The sequence below is a fragment of the Podarcis gaigeae genome (genome assembly GCF_964106915.1).
Source record: "Podarcis gaigeae genome assembly, chromosome: 6".
Taxonomy (NCBI): Eukaryota; Metazoa; Chordata; class Lepidosauria; order Squamata; family Lacertidae; genus Podarcis; species Podarcis gaigeae.
This window is the reverse complement of record NC_139682.1, coordinates 97,211,641-97,235,263: the sequence shown is the minus strand read 5'-3', so window position 1 is coordinate 97,235,263 and position 23,623 is coordinate 97,211,641. Positions and strand designations below refer to the sequence as shown.

At 45.6% G+C, this 23,623-nt stretch overlaps 1 protein-coding gene across 7 annotated transcripts in view; it reads left to right on the top strand.

Moving 5' to 3' along the window:
- RGS8 (regulator of G protein signaling 8) overlaps positions 1–23,623 on the top strand; it is a 70,778-nt gene that overhangs the window by 26,656 nt on the left and 20,499 nt on the right. For 3 of the 7 annotated variants that reach the window (XM_083743979.1, XM_083743980.1, XM_083743982.1), the window contains exon 2: positions 20,040–20,098. In XM_083743979.1, coding sequence (XP_083600105.1) covers positions 20,040–20,098 — 59 coding nt within the window. Of the gene's footprint in view, positions 1–2,026; positions 2,433–19,462; positions 19,809–20,039; positions 20,099–23,623 lie in introns of those variants that run through there. The other 4 variants (XM_083743978.1, XM_083743977.1, XM_083743981.1 and 1 more) reach the window with 4 other exon arrangements.

Genomic DNA, 23,623 nt, shown 5'->3' with positions numbered 1-23,623 from the left:
TCCACCATCTCGTCCTCTGTCATCCCCTTCTCCTTGCGCCCTCCATCTTTCTCAACTTCAGGGTCTTTTCCAGGGAGTCTTCTCTTCTCATGAGGTGGCCAAAGTATTGGAGCCTCAGCTTCACGATCTGTCCTTCCAGTGAGCACTCAGGGCTGATTTCCTTAAAAATGGATAGGTTTGATCTTCTTGCAGTCCATGGGACTCTCAAGAGTCTCTTCCAGCACCATAATTCAAAAGCATCAATTCTTCGTCAATCAGCCTTCTTTATGGTCCAGCTCTCACTTCCATACATCACTACTGGGAAAACCATAGCTTTAACTATACGGACCTTTGTTGGCAAGGTGATGTCTCTGCTGGGACCATAGTCACCCTGAAAACAGTTGGTAACACTCTATGCCGTGAAGGACTGAGAACTTGCAGAGCCCGCAAGGCCCCCTTGCTGAAGACAGCACATGTACAGGCCCGTCTGCAGTTTGCCAATGCACATCTGAATGACCCAGAGGAGAAGTGGGTGAAAGTGTTGTGGTCAGATGAGACCAAAATTGAGCTCTTTGGCATCAGCTCAACTCGCAGTGTTTGGAGGAGGAGGAATGCTGCCTGTGACCCCAAGAGCACCATCCCCACCGTCAAACATGGAGGGGGACATATTATGCTTTGGGGGTGTTTTTCTGCTAAGGGGACAGGACACCTTCACCGCATCAAAGGGACGATGGACAGGTCCATGTATCATCAAATCTTGGGTGAGCACCTCCTTCCCTCAGCCAGGGCATTGAAAATGGGTCGAGGATGGGTATTCCAGCATGACAATGACCCCAAACACGGGGTCACCCCAAACAAGGCAACAAAGGAGTGGCTCAAGAAGAAGCACATTAAGGTCCTGGAGTGGCCTAGCCAGTCTCCAGACCTTAATCCCATCGAAAATCTGTGGAAGGAGCTGAAGGTTCGAGTAGCTACACATCAGCCTCGAAATCTTCCTGACTTGGAGAGGATCTGCAAAGAGGAGTGGGACAAAATACCTCCTGAGACGTGTGCAAACCTGGTGGCCACCGACAAGAAACATCAGACCTCTGTAATTGCCAACAAGGGTTTTGCCACCAAGTCATCTTTTGCAAAGGGATCAAATACTTATTTCACTCATTTTAATGCACATCAATCTCTGACTTTTGTCTTCTGGGGGTTTTCCCTGTTGTTATTCTGTTTCTCACAGCTACAGTAAACCTACCATTAAAATTATGGACTGGTCATTTCTTCGTCAGAAGGCAAATGGGCAAATTTAGCTGGGGATCAAATACTCCCCCCCCCCACTGTATGTTAGAGGCTCGTTTATATTTTGGGAATGATGCATGTTTTTATGTAGCTGCATTGTTTTCTACTTTCTGGATGCCTAATGATCATATTATAAAGTAGTTGTGTTCCGTGTTATAAATCAAGCACTGCTAGGATTGTTTCTTTTTTGTTTTCCAATGTATTTCTTATCAATTAAATTTTTGGTGCAAGCAAATTTGTATTCTGAAAGTGTGGTGAAGAGAAATCAGTTTGAGAACCACTGGGCTAGGCAGACCCCTGCATGAAACCTTGGAGCTGCTAGCTGAAACAGACAAATCTGGGTCATATAGACAATATTCTGCTTCAATATAAGGCCAGATTCCTATGAAACACTGTTTTAATTAGATGCCTGAGGCCGGTGCTGACAGCACGCTCTGGTCTGGAGCATCCATGCAGCCCAGATTATTCTCCCGGCTGTTCTGAGGAGAAGCACGGTGTGAATTCCTCCTCCTGCTCACACAAAGGGATAATCCAGCAGCCATGGAACAGTCAGCCTAGAAACATAAATCAAAGCATCTCTGTTTGCTTATGTACCTTTTTGCTTTCTGGCAAAGCTGGACTTGAAACCCCAGCAAACAGCAAGGTGAAACCCTCCAACTCACCCCCACACCCTGCATGCAATTCAGTGATCCTTCTGGGATGAGCCTACCCTCCCTCTTCTAAACATTGTGCACTTGAAACGGCTGAATTTTGCGGGAGTGAGCCTCAGGCAGGCAGGCGGGAGTCAGTCTGCTGGAATAATGAGAACGAGTCAGGCTGTGAGCCTGTGCTATCCTGCCCAGTCCTCTTGTGCATTTCAATTCTCTGTGCACACATCTGAGGGAGCATCCTCACTCTGTCGCCTCTCCCTGCTCTCTTTCTTTCGTCCCCCCACCTCCCTCCTTTTCCACCAGCTCTTCTTCAGGAGCCGCAGAGCTAAGAAGCCAAACTCAGCAGCATGCTCCCGAGGCAGCCATAGACAGAGCAGTGGTCAGACTGGCCACCCTTCAAGCTCTCCGATGTACCGGGAGGCCGCAGTCTCTGTCGTCCAGGGCCTCAGTGAGCCGTGCCCACCCAGCGCCAGCCCAACCCAAGCAGCCTCTGCAGTGCGGACCGCTAAGAGACAGGTAGGAGCTGGGTGCTTGCGGTTGTGACAAGGAAGCTGCCTGGTGTGGCAGCCTTTGCAACAGGGCGGCAGACCTCTGGGTCAAATGTAATCTCCTGAGCAGTGGCATTTGGGGATGTTGGCCTCTCACCAATTTCTGTGGGGCAGTGGGCCTGAATGGGTGGGTAAGGGCAGTGGCGTAGCGTGGGGGGTGCAGGGTGGGCTGGCCGCACCGGGCGCAACATCTGGGGGGCGCGCTCCACGGGTTAGGGGGTGCAAAATCCAGGGTTAGGGGGCGCAAATTACTCGCCTTGCCCCGGGTGCTGACAACCCAGCTACGCCACTGGGTAAGGGAGGGGTGCACGGGCCTTCTTCAACTGTCACCCTCTTTTACGATCACTTTAGTGGATTTCCTCTCAGTATGTTAATTGGTGTGTAGCCTCTCCAGGATGACTGAAGGGGAGAGAGAGAGAGAGAGAGAGAGAGAGAGAGAGAGAGAGAGAGATATATGCTCATTTCCCAAGGACAGTCCTGCTCATGCACGAATCCTCTCACACCTCTTCTTCATGATAGCATACCCGGCCCCAAATCATACTGCTTTTCTGGGAAGTCTCTGTGGTGATAGGTGAACCGCAGGTTTTCAAAAATTAGCTAAAAAAAATAAGAGGAGTAGGATTAACACAGTACTAAAAACCCCAAGAATGACAGTGAGCTCTACAAGTTACAGACAGATTGTTTTTCCCCTGCCTGGCTGCTGTGATAAATGGGAGTGATTAGCAGCAGCAGCAGCATAGATTTGGCTTCTCCTCCCTCTTTTCTCTTTTTTTAAATTGTTGAATGAAAGGCAAGTGGGCTGCAGAATCAGTGGCAGTTCACCAAGGGACAGTGACAGCTTGCAGATAAGAGGAAGTAGAAGACTGACTGGAAGGTGCTGGCGAGGCTAAATCACCGAGCAGGCTGCTTCTTTAGTGCCTTAGATCATAGGTGACTGGCAAATGTTGCATGGATATCCATGGCCGAAAGATCCAAGACAGACACATTTCTTCCCCAGATCAGTGGCAGGGAAGAGACTGGCCACCAAATATGCTGCATCTGTTCCTAATTTTATGGCTGCCTCACATGGAGGGTTGCTAATTTTGAATTACAGGGTTCTTGTGTCTTTAAGAGTGGGTGACAAGCAGGAATTCAGCAAGGTAAATTTTCCCCACCACTTCCATCTTCATGCTGGGAAAAGCTTCACTGGCTGAATTTCCAGTATTCATGTTGCAACTGTTAAAGTTACCAGAAAGCAATGGAGCAATCCTCTTCACCTGCATAATCAAGACTCCTGCTCTTTGAAAACAACAATGACAACAAGTACAACCCTCTCTCGGTAATGGGGAGTTCACATCCAAATACTGTGGTGTAATCAAGAAATGGAGCCCAAAGGCGTCTTTTGCCCATGAAGAGATGGGACTGTGCTGGGCGCCTGAGTTCTCCATGACTGTCAGTGAATTCCCTGAGATAAGATAAACGGGAGACAAACACTTCATCTCTTACGTAAGAGTATTAGAGGAGCCCGTCTTGCCCAGCATCCTGCATATGCAGGGGATGAGTACAGCCTTGCTCTCCTGCTTGAGGTATCTGCACACTGCATCTGATACTGGAGGTAATATAGTCATCATGGAAGTGCTGGTGTTGACCTATAAAGCTTTAAATGGTTCAGGACTGCAATACCTCAAGGATCCCCTCTCCCCATACAAACTGCAATCATCATCTGAGGCTCTTCTTCATGTGCCTCCTCCATGAGAGGTCTGGAGGGGGGCAACCCAAGAACGGGCCTTTTCTAGAGTGGCCCCCCTTTTGTGGAATGCTCTCCCCAGAGAGGCTCCCCTGGCGCCTTCATTGCATAGATTTAGGCACCAGGCAAAAACATCCCTCTTCTCCCATAATTAAGCAATTTCAAACTGGGGGTGGGGGGTATTGTTTTTGTTTGTTACTATGTTATATATTTTTGTGGTTTTAGATTGTAAACCGCCTTGTGTTCCTTAGATGAAGGGTGGTATAGAAATTGAATAAATAAATACAATTGAATATGTCCAGTCCCTTTTTGAAGCTGTTCAATTTGTTGGCCACTTCTATGGCAACCATCTTGTGCTAGCTAATGCCATATTGAGGCCGGGAGTGGGGGAAACTGACCTGGTTATTTCCTCCAGTCCATGCGTAAGGTCTGGCAGATCGGGGGGGGGGGGTCCTACCTGTCATCACAATTTTGTCAAGGTACCCATTTTCAGATCCACTATGTGGATGGAAGCCCCAATAATCATGCCCTGACAACCAGCTGATGTTAGGACTTCAGAGCACATGGCACTGCGCAAACTCCAACTATCTCTTGCCGATCATCTGGCTGGTGGTGCCTGCAGCCTGCTTTTGGCCCCTCTATGTCTTTATCCGCCCCACAGCTGACTTCATATATGATTTTGGGTATAGAGCAGGTGACCATGCCTTGGCCAAAACAGTCTTGCAAACCAAACTTTAGGTATCTGATGAAGACTCTCTCTCTTTCTCTCTCTAATGATTAATAATAATATTTTTTTCTCCTTTGTGGCTCTTTTGTACACCACTTAGAAACCATAGTGTAATGCAGTATATAAATTATTGAAATAAAGTAATAATAATGAATAAATATTCCTTGCCATTGGCTTAGCCATGGGGGGTGGGAAGAAGCAAATCCCTTCCAACTCTGCAGTTCTATAATTTTATGATTCCATTCCTTTTGTCTGTCCTGAATCTTCCACCGTTCAGTTTTGCTGGATGACTCCTGGCTCTTAGATGATGAGAGGAAGAGAAGTCCCTCTCTGCCCACTTTCCCCCTGCCCTGCATAATTCCTTTCTCATACTCCTACTTAAACATTCTTTTCCAAAACAATGGACCCTTTACCCCCCGGGGCTCCACCCCCTTGATTGTTTTGATCACCCTTTTCTGCACTTTTTCTAGCTGTACAATATCCTTTTTGAGGCGACAATTTGTAACAGCATTATGATCCTGGCACATTTTATTTTCAGTTCCTTTCCTAAGAATCCCTAGCCTGGACTTCTCTTTTAAAGATAATTTTAAAGTGGCCATCACTAGCTCTTGTGGGAGTGAAATCCATACAGTGTGTGGAGACATTTTTCTCGTCCTGCCCCAGATGAATAAAGAAGGAAGTGTTAGAAGTTGCAATCTTGGTATACACCCACCCACAATTTCATTGGGCTGGTGTGGATGTGTGCAGACACAGACACACACTTTGCCAGAGTTGCCTATATATGTTTTCATGTGCTTTCAAATGGATGCACTGTTGGGTAACACCGAATCAAGCTGCAATGAACTTTTGTTTTCAGAACAAATCCAGATTCTCAAGAAGTGCTTTCCAGGAGCAAAAACTATGCATTGACTCCATAGACATTCAGAAATATTTGGTCTCCATTGATGCTGTTATAAAATGTTATGTGTGCACAGTTTATAATTTTTTTATCCCCATTCACCTCACTTTACCCTTGCTTACATTGAATCACGTTTACCATCTCCAGTTTGGAGAGATCCTTTGATTTGGTACCATCAACAAACTTCAATGCATTCAATCTATTTGTTTTAATTGTGCTATTTCCCTTCCAGTTTGCATTTATTTTTTAATCTTGATTTGCAAACTTACATGAATGTTCAGGGTCATTCACTCCCCTTCAGTTCAGCTGCAGGCTTTTTGTGTCATTTATTTGGTGCCTGCAACAAATGGCACCAACTTCAATTATTTGCTTTCATTCCATTTGTTTTGTTTTTCGTTAGATTTGTGAAAACTTCTATTTAATCCCCTCCCTCCCACTCTTGCTGGATGTGTGGTGTGGATGTGGTGGTTGCTTTTATTCATTTCCATTTCCTCACCCCCTGCTCACTTTTAGCTTTCTTGTTCAAAATTTCAATATGAGTAGGAAAATGAGAGTACCCCTAAACATATTTTTAGTGAAAAACCACTGGGTATTGTGCATTGTCTTACAATAAGGTGCAACAGTTAGTGCAATTTGCCAGAACATTATGAAATCAGCTGTGGGGCAGAACCCAGCAATTTTTGGTGGATCTAGGCTTGAGCCTCATGAGTTTGGGCCGTTCAGTACAAAAACTGTTCATTAATCCATTCAGGTTTTTTATTATTTAAATGGCTGGAGGGAACAACCTTGCCCTTCCTTCCTTCCTTCCTTCCTTCCTTCCTTCCTTCCTTCCTTCCAATGGCAGCATCTAAATAGTGCATTTATGACTGCAGCTTGAGGACTTCCAGTAGGTTGTGAGCTTAAGAAATGTCTGCTCTTTGGTTATACCCCCCCCTGCGAGTTTAAGATCTTTCAGATGTTTCACAACAAGCTCCATTTTTCTCCCAAGGAGGCTGCATTACAGACATTGATGTATTGACAGCCACAGCAGCAACATGAGTCTGGCAAGCTGTGGGAAGAGGTTAATGTTATTGTACTCGACAGCTGAAAGTCAGGCTCTGCCTCTGCCCTGAGCTTGCTCTGTTCCGCTCTGTTCCCTTCTCTCCAAGCAAACCCATCAACACATTTGTCCCCATGAAGCTTAGCTACTCCCCTTGAATGGGGCACCCCCAATTCTCAAAGGAGAATGCACTGAAAAGGTGGAGGGGTGACAACTTTTAGCTTTTCCATTTATCATCTTCACTGCTGCTACTAACTGCTTTTCAGATGGGGAAGACCTGGATTTGAGATCCAGGTTTTGCCGCTGGGGGAAGCTGAGGATCAAGCTACATGTCATGTGCAGCTTGCAGGGACATCTCCTGTTCTTCTTTCATTCAGGGGGGAGAACGTAGCTATTTCCCGAATATTGCATTTTAAGAATATTTAGAGCAGGGTGGTCCAACTTCTCATACCAAGTGGGCTGCAAGAGGGCTTTGACCCAGAGCCCATGGGCTCCACCCTGCCCTGTCACATGGGAGGGGGAGTGAGGCCAACATTTGATGCCTCCCCCCCCAGCCTGTATTCAAAATTCACCAGGCGCATTTTGTACCTAGCTATGCGCCACTTGCGACCAGATGAATTTTTATTCAACATTCAACACATATTTACACAACAGTATCACCATATTACAGTTTATTGCCATATTACACACAAAAAGAAAAATACACTGAAAAAGAAAGAAGAAAATAAAAATAAAGAATGAAAACAAGAAGGATAAATTAAACTTCTGATTATTCTCAAGAAACAGAATCTCATTTGTTAATTTTACACAGTATCATATTATTATACTTTGTTTCCTTTATTTCATTCAAAGAGATATTCTTGGGTTTATTATCTGTACATTACAAGATTTAGGAGGTTTTTGCTATCATAATAGGTTTTCAGATATTCTTTAAATACTATCCATTCTTTATTCACCTTCTGCATTGAGTACCCTCTGACTGTCCCCGTCATTATTGCCAATTGGATGTATTCTGTCATTTTAACCTGCCATTCTAACTTTGTAGGTATAATTTCACTCTTCCAATTCGTTGCAGCCAGAATCCTGGCAGCAGATGTTGTGTACATAAAAAGTGGTCTTACTTCTTTATTTCATTTGACGTTATCCCTAATAGAAAGGCCTCCAGTCTTTTTGTGAATGGTAATTTGAATATCTTTTTTAATTCATTGTATACAATATCCCAAAAATCTTTAATTTCTTCACATTCCCACCACATATGCATATATGAACCTCTCCCCTTTTTACATGTCTCTATTCTTACACAGTTTGGCCAGTTTGGCCGGGGTGAGGTGCCACCTGTAGAGCATTTTCGTAACATTTTCTCTTAGATTATAACACACTGTAAATCTATCTACTTTTACTCTAAATTTATTTCTTAAAGAAGTTTTTAAAATATTTGGATGACATTCAAGCCTAATGTCAAAAATGCTTGTGTTATTAAAAGCTATCCCATAGAAGCTGCCTCATCACATCTGCAAGGATAAACAGCTCCCCACCCTTGGAAAGCTCTGTGGTCATTTGAGCAGGAATTTTCCATAACCCTCTCCTCTTGCCTCAAAAGAGGCTTTTTAAAATATTGGCCTTTGTGAAATGCAATTCTCTTTATTGTCCATTTAATCACATTTGCCACAGTGCCTGTATCAACACATGCGCACTGTTTTGTTCCTGATTTAATGCAACCCTGACCTGGGAAAACATACAAGGGAAAATATTAGTCCATCATCATAGCTGGGCTTCCCAGTGGGCGACCTGCTGCATTAACAACCTGCTGGCAGGGAGTCAAAGCAATCAGGGGATGGACACCATGACCCAACAGAGTTCTTCAAATATAAATAATATTGCTTTTTAACTTTAAAAAAAGATGTTTTAAATTACCTTTTGGAATCAGCACATAAAATTCAGCCTCCACCCGGCCCATGTCTCCCTGACTGCTGAAGCCCAGTTCTCAGGGCCAAAGTAGATGCTGTTTGGTGATCAGCTCTTCCAACATCTATTCTGCCTTTGAAAGCAGCCAGTGAGGGAAGAAGGTTAGGGATGGGAGCCATGGCATTGGAGCAGTGAGTTCATGGCATTTCTCCAGTTTCAGTCCCCCTCACCCGCTGCTTTTTGCCATGGCTCTCCATGCGTAGGAAAGAGGTAGGCATCTGCAGCTAACAGCTCTTTGGGGAGGCAGTTAAATCAAGGAAATGGCATGGAGGGAAAGGATTAAGCACCATTTCCCTACTGTTGCAACCCTGGTTTTAATCTCCCCCTGGTTGCTTTCAGGCACATACATGCCGCCTCTGATTTTGCCCTCAGTGATGCAGGAAATGTGTATGCCTGGACTGTGCCACCTTGGACCATAAGAGGGGGCTCATAGGACTGAATACTTGTCCAGCTACACACCAATTTCCTACATATTGTGGGTTATGTGTGGGGTTTTTGTATACTTATGCAGTCATGTGATCTTTCACTTTTCCTCTGAAGTGATATAGCCCAGACTCAGGGTTATCATCATAGTGGGAAGTAGGCCTAAGCCTAGGCCCACTTGCCCCAACTTCATCCCTTTCTACCCATAAGCCATGTGCGAGGCTTCTCCCATTCCTCTCCTTCCCTCAGAATCCAGTCACTTACAAACAAGGAGTTGGAAGGGGACCACTTCTACTACTGTAATGTGCTATATGTGCGCTTCCCTTGGGAACGGTCCTGTCAGGAGCGAGCCAGCAGTAAATCACACCATGCAAGTTGAAGTTAACTCTTTATTAGCAAAAAACACTATCAACACAAGAGTGTCAGACCTAATGATCACAGTCGAAATATATATATATATATATAAATATTGTCCAGTAGCACCTTAGAGACCAACTAAGTTTATTCTTGGTATAAGCTTTCATGTGCATGCATACTTCTGCAGATACCAGCATGCACACGAAAGCTTATACCAAGAACAGATTACCTCTGGTCTGCAGGCCCACAAGGCCATTTTGGGGAAGCCATGCTCACCCAACTTACACCTGGTGTCAGATGAGGGGCTTCAAAGGAACAATTTAGAACAATTTAGGAGCTTAAAGTGAGCACCTTTCAGAGCTTTTATGTGACTGAGGTTTTGTGCAGGGCTGACACTGAACTCCAGTCGCTCCCGTCCCAACCTGAGACCAACACCCTCTCAACGTGTTGTTTGCCGCTGTTGCTGCAGCCAGTCACTGACCTCACCACCAACAGTTATGTTATAGTAGTAGGTGGTGGCGCTTGGCTCAGACCTATGGTGGGTTCACCATGTTAAATTACCAAAAATGCAAAGACCAACCAAACATTGGGCTGGGGACTGCATTTTGGGTAGACTTGGCAGGTGTCTGGATCAGTTCCCATTCAAAAGCACAGCCATACCCATCACTAAAACACATCTGGTGGCCTGGGGATGTGTGAGGAGAATGACTGGTGGTCAGTTGGTGAGGGATCCTGCTGAATCCCTTGGCAGGTGCCCAATCTTGACGCCACCCCTGATGCCAACTCTGGTTTTATGCTAGCATTCTATGGCTCTGTTGTGCCTTATTTTATTGTGCTTCATGATGATTCATTGTTTTAAAATTGTGGCCTTTATCATCTTACATTTAGCTGTTCTGAGTGCACTGCTGAAGCATAGCCTATAAACATTCTGAATAAATAAAACAATACTTATATAAATATATCAATTTGGTAGGCAGCTTATCTCTGATGCCTGCCTTGGGACTCAACTTTTACTGCGATTGGGATCAACAATGGAAAAGGGTTGGGGAGAAAGAATAGCATGACAAAAGATCTGAACATTTTTGAGAGTGGGGACTGGAAAAAGGCAGTCACAGCGTTTGGAGGGCAAGATATACTCTATCTCACACCTGAAAATATTTACAATTATGCTATATAAAATTGTTTGGTTTCCATTTGCCACCAGGCAGATCCCTGGAAGTTCATCACCTGCTCAGGAGCCAGGGCTTCAGCACCCTGCATGGATTCCTCTCTCTCCTCAGCATAAATTATGAAAAAGAAACAAAGGAATGCATATTTGCTGGATGTATAAGAGTGAAAGCATTCATATTTTCTTGATGGAAGATTAGATTTCCAGGGCACAGAATGTTGACTGGCACCAAGTGTATATGGCCCTAATTCTTTGGGTGCTTCTAGATGACCCATTTATTGAGCATTTATTCTGATTTGTCTGTGGCATACTCTCCGACATTCATCAGATGGAAGTACTGTAAAAAGGTAAAGGTAAAGGTACCCCTGCCCGTACGGGCCAGTCTTGACAGACTCTGGGGTTGTGCGCCCATCTCACTCAAGAGGCCAGGGGCCAGCGCTGTCCGGAGACACTTCCGGGTCACGTGGCCAGCGTGACATCGCTGCTCTGGCGAGCCAGAGCCGCACACGGAAACGCCGTTTACCTTCCCGCTGGTAAGCGGTCCCTATTTATCTACTTGCATCCGGAGGTGCTTTCGAACTGCTAGGTTGGCAGGCGCTGGGACCGAGCAGCGGGAGCGCACCCCGCCGCAGGGATTCGAACCGCCAACCTTTTGATCGGCAAGTCCTAGGTGCTGAGGCTTTAACCCACAGCGCCACCTGCGTCCCTTGTGGAAGTACTGTAGGGACATTCTATTCTACATCAGTATCACTGCTTGAACATTTCCTCCTGGTCAAGTACAAAAGTTATTGGAGGAAACACACAAAACTGCAGGATTTAAGATAAGGTTACCAGATTTTTTTTCAATGAATCCGGGGACACTTTTCAACTTCAGTCAAATTCAGTGGCTTTTGTCAGGGGACTGATTTGTAAATCCGGAGACTGTCCCCGGGAAACGGGGACACCTGGTAACCTTACTTTAAGCACAGAACAGAGGGGGAAAGAAAACCCCAAATACAACTAACTGTGTGTTTGGAGGCTGTGTGATATGCATTGATGAGTATTATGGAAGCATGGTAACTTTGAACAACCATCATTATTGTGATATGGAGTATCCCAGTGCTTATTTCAGGGTTCAGGGGCATATAAACCTTTGTTTGGGGATATATAAACTTCCTTTTTTTTTTTTTTGCATGTTCAGACCCAGAGACCTCCCCCCTAAATAAATTCACACTTGACTCAAATTTTAGCTTGGTTTTTTGGCAGAATTTAGGCCACAGCTTTATTGATTACAGAAAGTGGCTGGTTGCATAGGCTCTGGTTCAACTAGCTCCCTGCCATGCAGGTAGCACTGACCCAGGGTTCCAGCATAGGTCAGCCAAGGGTGAACACCTGGATAAGTGGAAAGCTGGGAACGGGCTAACTCCACCACCCAAATGTCCCCCTGGACTCAGGCATGGGCACAATCCCCTCTCAGGGGATGACCAAACCATCGAGTCCCTGAATTCCTTTAACAGAATACCCTTCACATAGGGATGGTGAGAGTGTTCTCCCATCCCTATCACCTGAACCAGTGCCTATCTGCAACCTTACAAGTTGTGACGATTTGCTGCGCGGCAGGCGAAACCCGAATGGCACCAGCCAATCAGCCAAGAGGGAAAAAATCCTTTTTAAAAAAAAAAAAATATTTATTGAAGTTTCCAGAAAAATACAAAATATAAAAGAAAAAAAGAAAAAAGGGGGGGAAAGAAAAAGAAAAAGAAAACATTTGCATTTAGGCCTTTCTTTCATTAACATCTTCCCAGGACTTCCCCACCCCACTCCCTCTTGTATTCCATTTCCATCAAATTAGTTCCACAAGTTCTTACCCCAAATTTTAAGCTTATTATCGTTATTATCATTGACCCAATGTTCAATTTAATTCATCTTATATAACCACTTTCCCTTTATATTCCACCGCCCTTCCACTTAAAAATATTTTTTCCCCTAAGATCGACCCCTGTTCCCTTCCACGAATTCCCCTCTTTAATACACAGAACAGAATAAAATAACAAAATAAAGAACAAAATATAATTTTACACCCTTTGGATTCCGAATTTCCCTCCCCCCTTTCCCGGTTTCGATCACCAATGTCCATCAAACTATCTGTTGTCAGCCTGGAGACCCCACATCCATGTCCAAATCTCGCTCAGCTCCACTTTGCCGTCTTTTTAGTAGTCTTTGCCATCTTTTTAGTACTTTAGTTTCAAACACCCAGTCTTGGAAAAGCTCTATCTCAAGAAGGTCCATTTTTTCTTACATCCAGATCTCTATATTTAAGAGTAAAATTCAAATTTTGTTTCTTAGTCCTTTTTAAATCTGAATGTCCCAAATGCTCCCAGTTCCAGCTTTATCCAATTCTTGTTGTTTTTTTTCCTCACTTTCCTCAGGTTTCTTTTCCTGTTCCGCTGCAAAAACATTCTAGTTCCAAAAACTTCTAGTTCCACTACAGAGGCTTTATTTATTCAGGAACAAAAACTTACGTCCAGTCCCTTCCGTTCTTCAATAGATATATCTATTGTCTCCTTTAGTGTAGAGACCTCTGTAGACAAAATAGTGTTTCATTTTTGCAGCTTTCCCAGGAGATAAAAAGTCCTGTTCAAATCCATGAGTATTTTTCCACTTACAGCGATTCTTGTAGTGTCCCAAAGCCCCCTCTAGAGGGATTATGGTAACTTTGTTTCCTTCCAGATCACACCCAAAAGTCAGACTCGGCGGGCACCGTTTGCGCCCCCCGACCCGCGAAGGAGCCTTTTTAAAGGCTTTGGAGCGGGGGATGGGGGGTGGCGTGGTGCTATGAGTCCATCCGTGAGAGAGCCTGGTGAGGAGTTGTTATCCCTTGTTTTCAACAATTTATATCCAAATTGTAACGAATCTAACTGGCAAAGTCATCATAACAAAGTTCTTTTTTTGTTCTCTAACTTTGACAGCTACTTTGACAGCTGTCAAAATCTTTACATCTCCTCACCAGGCTCTCTCACGGATCACTCCCGGTTCCTGGGGGGGGGGTTGTACTTTATCTCACACGATCCACTTTTCTCCTCCAGCACTATCTTGTAATTTTCCATCGTGAAATTAATAACTTTTATCAATAAAAAACAGACCCTTCTCTCGATCTTAGTTGTCAGATCCTTGTTTTAAATCCTCTACAACAGGGGGGAGACAGACTTCCTTTTTGCACCTCCCCCGCTCGTTCCGAATTTTAAAAAGATTTTCCTTTTAAGTCCAGTTTCCCAATTACTCACGGGTTGTTGTTTTTAGTCCAAATTTTCAATGGAAGAAGTCAGCGCTCTCCGCCAAATGGCATGCGGCTTCGCTCGGCAGGGGAAGCGGAGGACTCATAGCACCACGCCACCCCCCATCCCCCGCTCCAAAGCCTTTAAAAAGGCTCCTTCGCGGGTTGGGGGGCGCAAACGGTGCCCGCCGAGTCACCAGGTCCATGGCCATCTGCGCCCATGGTTTTTGAGGGTCCCCGCGTCGCCGGCGCGGCGGGACCCAGCCCCTGCCGAGCAGGCTCCCTCTGGAGCTCAGAGGGAGTCCACCATTCGGCGATGGCGCCAACCCGGAAGTCCAAGAGGGGAAAATTCCTGCCGTGCCCCTGTCCCAACGACAGATGACACACGATGGCATAGCAAGGTCAAGCGCAACAAGCCCTAAAAGTAGGGAGAGGTGGGCAGGTGTTCCGAATGCAAGGGCCAAAAGAGGAAGCTCTGGGTCACGTGCATGTGTATATATAGGTCCCTCGATCCGTTTGGACTGTGCCCCATTGGTGGAAACCAACATCGAGGGACCTACCAATCAGGTATTGTGGCTGACCAATCTTACCCACCCACAACACAGGGGATTGGTCTCCAGGTCTCACTGCAACACGTGCCCTCTTTTAGGGAGGACACAATTTAATGTTTCAAACTTCTGAGTAAATTAGGAATGTGTAAACAGCTGCAGCATCCTAGTGCTGTGGTGAATTCTGGATGGATCAGCTACATAGGCACCACACGCCTCCCCGGGACCCCCTGCCTTAGCTGCTTTGGGAGTCCCCTCACCCAAATGCACAAAATGGGTAGACTAACAAGATTTCAGAAAGCACTATCAATTGAGCTCATGAGAAAGATCAATGCTTTCCCCCCATCCACATGAGAAGTCAGGCAGCAAGGGGCTTTGGAGGGAAGAATTATTGCTGTGGAGGCCCCCTCCCCATCTCCCCAAATCCCTTTCCTCTCTAGTAATCTAGTCCAGTTCATTTTAAGCCACAGAGAGAGCCAAGCTGCAGGATCAGATTCAGATCTCTCTGCATCTCTCTCAAAGCAGGAGCCAAAGGGGAAATGACCACTACACATACACAGGTGGCGGCAGCTCAGTGACACTTCAGGTTCCCAGACAAAACTGGCAATGAAAGGAAGGGCAGCAATGCAAAGAAACTGGGCAGGGACTGAAGAGGTTTAGATGCAGAGGAGACCCTCCTTGTCCCGGGTGATGCTGCTGAGCAGTTTGCAAGAGCCTGCAAATGAGAACCCAAAGTAGGTTGCTGCTTCTCTCTTTCCCGGGCCAGGAGATGGAAGGAGCCATGGATGAAAAGGTGGGGAAAGGTTTTGGGTTTTTTGGGGTGGGGGAAAACTTGCAATTGGGAATTTGGGATTCTGCATGACAAATAGAGAAGCCGTGATGTCTTAAGGGTTTTTGTGAGGTCTCCACATTTTCATTGCAATGGGAGGCTATCTTGCGGGCAGGTTAGAGGCCATGGTGGTGAAGCAAGCGTTATTCCACAGTTTCCAGCACGTATTTCTGCTGCTGTTCTTATCAAACAAGACAGTCCTCCTGAAGGTTATTTGGGGGAAGCGGAGATAGATGACTCTGGGCCCTTCTTCCACACAATCTGTTGGCTGAGAATTCCTCATGGAAAATAGTAAGAGTTTGGAGGCACCTTTGGCCACACTCTGAAAAACTATGCTGTTGGGTTTATACCAGTTGTATTTAATTGTTGTAATTTTGTTTGTTTTCATCCTTGGAAGCTGCCAATAAAAAAAATGGTTATAGGGCAGCCAGTTTATAAAGTGTATATACATATAAACAAAGGCAGATAAACAAGAAGAATTGGCACAGAGAGCCAATGTGAAGTAGTGGAAAACCAGGAGATTATGAGGGAAAGGGGACCCCTGTGCTTAGCTAAAACACCATCATGGCAAGGACTTCATGACAATAAAAATTGGAGGAATGACGGCAAGGAGCAAGGATGTGCTGGTGTTTTTCTGCACTAGAGAAATAAAAGGTGACTAGCAGATAGAAGTCCACAAAAACTGGCCAGAATAATCCGTCATTAGGAGACTCTTTGACACAGCAGCATCTGGCTTCCCACACTGGCTATTTAATTTGACAACATTGGCTGCTTAATGCTCATTCATTACATACCATCAAGCATTTCTCTGATGAAAATAGGGACATCCTAAGAAAAAGTGGGACATTCCGGGATCAAATCAGAAACCTGGATGGCACCTCTAAATAGGGATGTCCCAGAAAAATAGGGACACTTGGCTCAGGCCAATGTCACCACCCTGAAAACAAACCAGAATGAATGCTCAGTAAAGAGATCATCTGGAAGCACCCTAAGGAGTCTGGTGCATGGGCAGAACCGGCCTGCCACATCTCCGTCCCCTGCTTTGAAAGAGGATAGACAAAGAGCTATCTGCTTTCCCAGGCTTCAGCTTCACTTAGTCTATATATGGCCAGGAACGCTGTAAGCTGCCAAACTGAGAAATATTGAATCCTTTCCCTCCAATAATGTTGGGTTACTGCTGCAAAAACAGCTGCTTAAGGCTGTGACAAACAGAGCAACTTGACAATAGCTATTTTACTAGAGGCAAAGAAGGTTATGATGATGTCTTTTGGCAGACCCGCTTCTGCTGGATTGACTACATGACACAAGTGATTCAAATGCCCTTCATCAGTTATAAATGGGCAAAGCAAAGCTAAGGCTCTTACTTCAGCTAGGATGGAGAAAGCAGGTTGAAAACAAAAATTGGTGCTACAAGGGATGTGAAAGAAGCAATTGCTCTAAGCTGCAGCAGAAGCCCCTTTGACCTAGGGTGAAGACAAAATTGTACCAGCAGGGCACCAAAGGCTTTTGGATACTACCTTTTCACCGACCTTATAGCTCATAGTTTCTTTTTCCAGATCTTGGGCTAACAAACTGGTTCTGCAGTCTTGAATGGGTTATCTGAACAACTTGATTGTAAAGGAATAGTGAAACATGATAAACCAGGAATCCTGCTATGATTTACTGCACTCTTTAGGAGCTAGTTTCATGGACATCAAAGAAGGATTTTTTAGTGCATTCAGTCACAATAATTAATCTGTGGATGCAAAGCATAGCAGCAGAGACCGAGGCTCTTTCAAATGACCTGTTTATTTAGTATTCATCCAGATTTGTTTGCACCAAATTTGCATGAAGTTAAATAGTATTGCTGTTTATTAAATGTGCATTCTAATTTGCATATGCAGAGTTTATATTAACCTACACCAGTGCATTTTGCCTTCACTTTTCTTATCACAAAAATATGTGGTGTTTTTTCCCTGTTTTGGAAGTGGATTTGCAGCCCATTAACATTTCAGATCGGGAAATCAGGGCACCCCCCCCAATCCCACTGACCGTGTCGCTCGCCTGCCTGCCCCCTCCCTGCCACTGTCCCCTCCCTTCCCCCTTTTTATCTTTCTCCATGGCCTCCTCCTCTGCAGCCTCAGGAGAGGCGACACCAGCCTGCGTAGCCTCCACTGCCTCTGCCAGAACTGTTCTTCTGAAAGCTTCTGGAAGTACTGCCAAGGAAGTAGGAAGGAGTGTGCATGGGGGCTTCCATCTTTTGGTCCTGTGCTCTTGTGTGAGCCATTGAACCCATGCCACAGCAGTGGTGTAGCTGGGGGGTTCGGGAGGGGCAGATCACCCTGGGCAGCACTGGGCCTGCAGGGCAGCTGAGCCGCCATGTTCCTCCCGGGTGCCCTGGTGCAGGGAGCCCTCGGGCGCCCCCTCAAGTGACTTACAACTTGGGAACCCTGGTCATTTCCCAAAAAGGGCTTCCAGCTGTTTTTGCACTATAATTCCCATAATTCCTGAGGACTGGTCCTACTAGTTGGAGATGATGGGAAGTGGAGAACTTTAGAAGCAACTTGGAAGGGGAATTTTTAAAGGTCTAAGAGGCTATATTTCCACACTTTACTTTGCTGCATTGTTCATAGAATCATAGAATCACAGAGTTGGAAGAGACCACAAGGGCCATTGAGTCCAACCCCCTGCCAAGCAGGAAACACCATCAGAGCACTCCTGACATATGGTTGTCAAGCCTCTGCTTAAAGACCTCCAAAGAAGGAGACTCCACCACACTCCTTGGCAGCAAATTCCACTGTTGAACAGCTCTTACTGTCAGGAAGTTCTTCCTAATGTTTAGGTGGAATCTTCTTTCTTGTAGTTTGGAACCATTGCTCCGCTTCTCTGGAGCAGCAGAAAACAACCTTTCTCCCTTCTCTATGTGACATCCTTTTATATAGTTGAACATGGCTATCATATCACCCCTTAAGCTCCTCTTCTCCAGGCTAAACATGAATTGTTTGTTCATGATTTAAAGTTTCTGCTGCGGTTCTCTCACCAATGAGTTCTTGCCTCAGACCTGGATCTTTCCATCCAGGGAATTCTCCGTCTATTATTATACCTAGTATTTTCTTCTTTAACCAAAATACAAACCAATAAACCAACAGTATGTCCAAAAAACACTGTTCATTGGACAGTTTAAAATCTATTTGTCATGTAGACAGGTGGCAGAGAAAGTCAAAGGAATAAACGGGTTACAGACAGATGTAAGGCAGCTGTGGGCCAGCTAGGGAAAGCCTAAAATTACCCAGGCCTGACCTAGTGAGAGTCTGTCTAACTAAGTCTTGTCAGGCTGAAGCGGTGGTCTGCCTGGGGGTGGAACCATTCTGAAGCCAATAGTACCCGTATGGTCCTTCACTATGCAACTCTGAATGGTTTCACAAGAGCCGGAAGATCTCGGTCAAGTTGTGGCTGACCCTGATGTTTGGCAAGGTGTCAATACAGGAATCCTGGATGTTTGCCTTTGCCTGATCAAGTATCCTCCTGCTTGCTACACTCCCAATCCTGGCAACAGTTCTGGCTTTTGAAATTAACCCCAGGGACCCTGGCCAAGAGAACATCTGCTGCAGGGCTGGTCCTGAGTGTGACTATCCTTGGACTCAAATTCACCACTCATTTGTCACCCAATAAATATGTGACCACCAAGTTGAGACGGTGAGAAGCCCCAGGCGACGTCTGTTGGGCACGGGCTACAACTAGGGAAATCCCTTCATTGCACAGGGCGGCATGTGATGGCCTTCAAAGCTCCTTCCACCTCTAGAGGAAAGGAACATGAGAGGAAGTGAGACAGAGGTGTGCCTGAGCTGGCAGGAGATCTGGACTGATGATGGGAGTCAGGTGAGAGGGAGCATAAGAAAGTGTGAGATAACACCCAGGCTGATGAACGGAGGAGGAACTCACACATTTCTATTTAGTTGACTCTGAATCACATCTTTTATTTTTTAAAAAATGGCTGTGTATTTATCACACGAGTGCTCCCAATAAGAAACCCGCCTTGCTGTTTAATAGATGCAATTTGACTTCATTGGCACTGGCGCTCTTTAATGAAACTCGCTGATGTTCTTTTCCTCAACCCCACTCCACCAGCTGCCTTGCACAGAAACCTCCATGGATTTACCATCCTATCCTAAACCCACCAAGGAATCATTTAAATACTTATTTAAATACAGGCTAGTGCTTTGTTCTAACTGCTGAAGCAAGGACCAAATGGATGTTTACGGGGGGGACGGGACTCCCATCTGAATCCTCCCAGCAAACGTTTTATCAGACATTTACTGCGTACCCTGAGTGTTGGATTACTTTAATTTAGTAGAAGCAAAGGGATTTGAATGCCATCAGGTTAACAAGGAGGAGCGGGATGAAGGAGGATGCTTCGAAATGCTCCGATCAGGTGGGCACTTCTCAAATCCTACCAATGGAAGCGTTGTGAGCCAGCTCTGCAGTGCCAGCCAAACCTCAAGCCTGCTCAGTTAGGCTGCTTTAGTGTTTACTGGATGTGACATGCAGAGAGGTTTCAGCAGAAGCGTTGCTTAGGGAAATAGGGGGAGGGGGAGGCAGGGAGGTGTGTCGCTGTCTGTGGGTTTTGCTCCCAGCTTAAGAGATTGCTCTCTTCTCTCCATAGAGCCTCTCTGACCACACAATTGGCAAAGACCTCCAGAGCGCGAGGACAGGGCAAAGGCAGTGAGTATCTTTGCTTGGTCTCTAGGGTTGTCTGTCTGGGTGCACGATCCATGTCGAATGTCTCTGCTTGCTCCTGAATGTTTGTATTTGATGGACATTCTTACTGTCATTGCCCCCTCCACCACCTTTTTCAGACAGACATTTCTGTTCTTCCGTTTTGTCCTTTGCTGTTGTTTCCCCCATAGTTTCCCCCATTCCCATATTAAACGATCCCTTGGTGATGGTGCAATAGCCTCTTGTCCAAGTTGGGAGTCACATAATGGGGAGACTTCTCCCACCCCTTCCCCCATCCGAGACCTCAAAATCTGCACCTGGGGGCACCTGCTCCCCTTATTGCAAAGGGAAAAGGAGATTCCTTCATAGGGGAAAGCAAATGCCTAATAGATGGGACCACCCAGGTGGTTTTCCCTACAAAATAAACAACCTCTTTTTATAAAACAACAACAACCACCCTTTGTGCCATCCCTGTTGTTGTTAAGAACAGCGGTGGAATGGGACAGATGGGAGACTTTGCCGCAAATGCTTTTGCCTGTTACTGTGAAATCATGAATAGACTAAAACCCTTTTCGAATCCAGGAGGAGGGGAAGAGAATTTGAAACAAACCCTGGAGCTGTTTCACTTGTGCCCTGAGCGACAGGAGGTGCCTTGGCGGAAGGATGGAGGCAGACTGTGGAGGGGAGCGGGCCAGATCAGATGCACCCAAAATGAGGTCAAATAACACCAGGACAAAACTTTGATGTGCTTGCAGGTTTATGGTTGTCTGAAAGCTGCTATATTCTCTGCCTACCACCCTGTCCCAAGATTTTGCAGCACAGGGAAGGTCAAATTATTGGTCGGCCACAGAGGCCTGTGCATGCGCAAAGACAGGGAGGAACAGAGGACCCAGTTTCTCACATGGGCAGCTCTAGCCAGGGGAATCCAGGGAAAGCATCCTCACGCGCTGCAGCCTCATGTGGCAATGGGGCGGGCGGGCTGAGAGTGCGCTAATGAGGAAATTCAAAAGGGCTTAGGGAATTACAGGGGTTGATTTCAGCAAAAATACAGCACAAGGCAGACGGTTGGGATAAGGATTAAAATGAATGCACTTGCTGGCATTTAATGCAATCCCTACTCCATTAGTTAGAAGAGAAAAGGCTGTGTGTGTGTGTGTGTGTGTGTGTGTGTGTGTACATAATCAGATTTTTATGTGCATGCTAAGATTGGTCCCTGCTTGCCTACTTTGGATTTCTGAAGACCTTCAGGCCCATCTCCTTGCCTCTGCACTGTCAGTCTTTTCTATCTGCTTTATGTTTATCCTTCCTGCTGAAGCACAAAAGGAGAGTTGTTTTGCAGATGATTCCATTTGTGCAGTGCCAAGTAAGATCTACCTAATAACTGCATCCATTTTTCCAGTCTGTATTAGTTTCCATGGGGTGTCAGGGGAGGGGTAGTACCTCTGGTGGGGTGCATGACATGCTCCTTCTGGGGTAGTTTGTCCACCTTTGATTCTCACTCTGCACTCACCTTTCACCTGTGGCTCCTAGAAGCTGTCAGCTGGTGACTGCAGCCACAGGTGAGGGTAGCCAATGGGTCTCAAACCCTCAGTGAATTAAGGACTTCTCCTGCATCCGAAGACAGGATCTGGCGGATTGAGTGGACAAGACCAAGAGTGGGTCCAATGGCCAAGAAGGAGGTTTCTGCAGGTGCTGTAGAAGGACGTGAGGGCCAGATGGGGCTTGTCAACCTGGGAAGGTAGCCTCCCTAGAAGGACAATTCTGATCCGAAACCTCCACTGCCTTGCCATGCAAAACAATGTGGGAGGTTTGGAGGAAGGCAACTTGAGAATGGGCCTTTTCAGTGTTGGCCCCATGCTTATGGAATGCTCTCCCCAGGGAGGCACACCCAGCACCACCTTTATCCAGTTTTGGGCACAAGGCCTTGGCTTTGGGGCCTTTATTTGAAAGGTGGCATTGTGCCATCTTTTAATGCAGTGAGACATGCAATCCTGCCCTTTATCTGTCTAGTTGTGTTTTTAGGTTTTCACTGTTATTATTAACTGGTTGTAATGTCTCTTTGGGTTATTTTGTAAGAAAAGCAACTAACAAATATCATTCATTCATACACAGTTGTCCCACTCCATTTGCTCCATGTTCCTCTGCCAGTATCAACCCTTAGCATTTAAGTCACACATTTCAAGGCTACACAGTGTTTTGTATATATCATTCCAAAGGTCCTAAGGACACCAGCCCTGTAAGATGGGCGAATATTTCATATCCATGTTATGAAATGCCAAGGCTGAGAGAAGAGCAACTTGCCTAAGGCCACTGAAAGAGTTTGAGGCAGAGATGACACCTGAGCCGGTGTCTTCCTGTTTCTTACTCTTGGCCTTGACATCACCTCTCCTTACCATTAACCCCCATATTGCAGATAGGAGGCTGAGGCAGAGAGATAGACAAGGCTTATTTAGGATCACAGATGCAGTTGCCTTCAGAATGCGGGCTCCTCTTTAACTCCAACCTGTAGCATGAACCTAACTCTTAATTGGGGTTTTTTTGGTCCATGGGACTTCAGGTCTCATCAACGCTGATTATGCTGGCTGGGGCTGATAGGAATTAGAGCCCAGTAACATGTGGAGCAGATTTCCAATCCCTGACAGGTGCCCAATGTTCTCTTCTTGAGCACTTTGGTAACCACATGCCAACAGGGGTGGGCCTTGCTAATCTTTGGTAATATAGTGCCTGGAGCAAGGCCAACACTTGGCGTCTCCAAATGGATCTTCTCAGTTTTGTACCCTCTCAGCTCAGTGTGCTGTGTGGGGCAACCACCCGCAGGGCTTTAAATCAAAGGAGGTGAAAAGCTGCGCTTGATAAAATTCTCACTTCCACACAAATATAAAACACTAAGCTGCTCTGTGCTAGCTGTCTGGCCGAGACTCTCCTCCTTGCAACTCTCTCATTTTCTTATGTAGAAAAGTGTGGTGCTGCACTAAGAAGTTTGGGTGAGGCAAGATTTGTATTGGAAACTTCCAGCCTTGTTCTCTTAAGACAAACCAAGATGCTACAGGGGAGCTGAAGTGTAGGTGGTTCCCATGAAGCAAGACACAGTGATAACAGCAAGAACCTGTATTGAACTAACCAGTGCTTTTTTTCTAAAAAAAAATTATATGTTTAGGGGTACTCTCATTTTGACTCAAGAAAATCAAGATTTTATAGTTCAAATCGGGGAAAATAAATACAGTAAATGGACAAAAGTACAAAGAGTCACAAAATGTTTAGGGGTGTGCATACCTCTGCGTCCTCCCAGAAAAAAAAGCACTGGAACTAACAGAACTGGACGACAGGGGTAAAGCAACTGGGCCACTCCCACTCTCAACGTGATTGGCTGTCTAAACGTCCAAGCTGTGAATCATAACTCAGAGTTTAATGGCCAATGGCAGTGACCCAAATACTGAAATATTCAGTGACTGGATATCATGTATTAAATCAGAACACAAGGGCTCATAATCCTTAGTCCAGATTCAAGATCAGGCAAACAAAGACCACTGA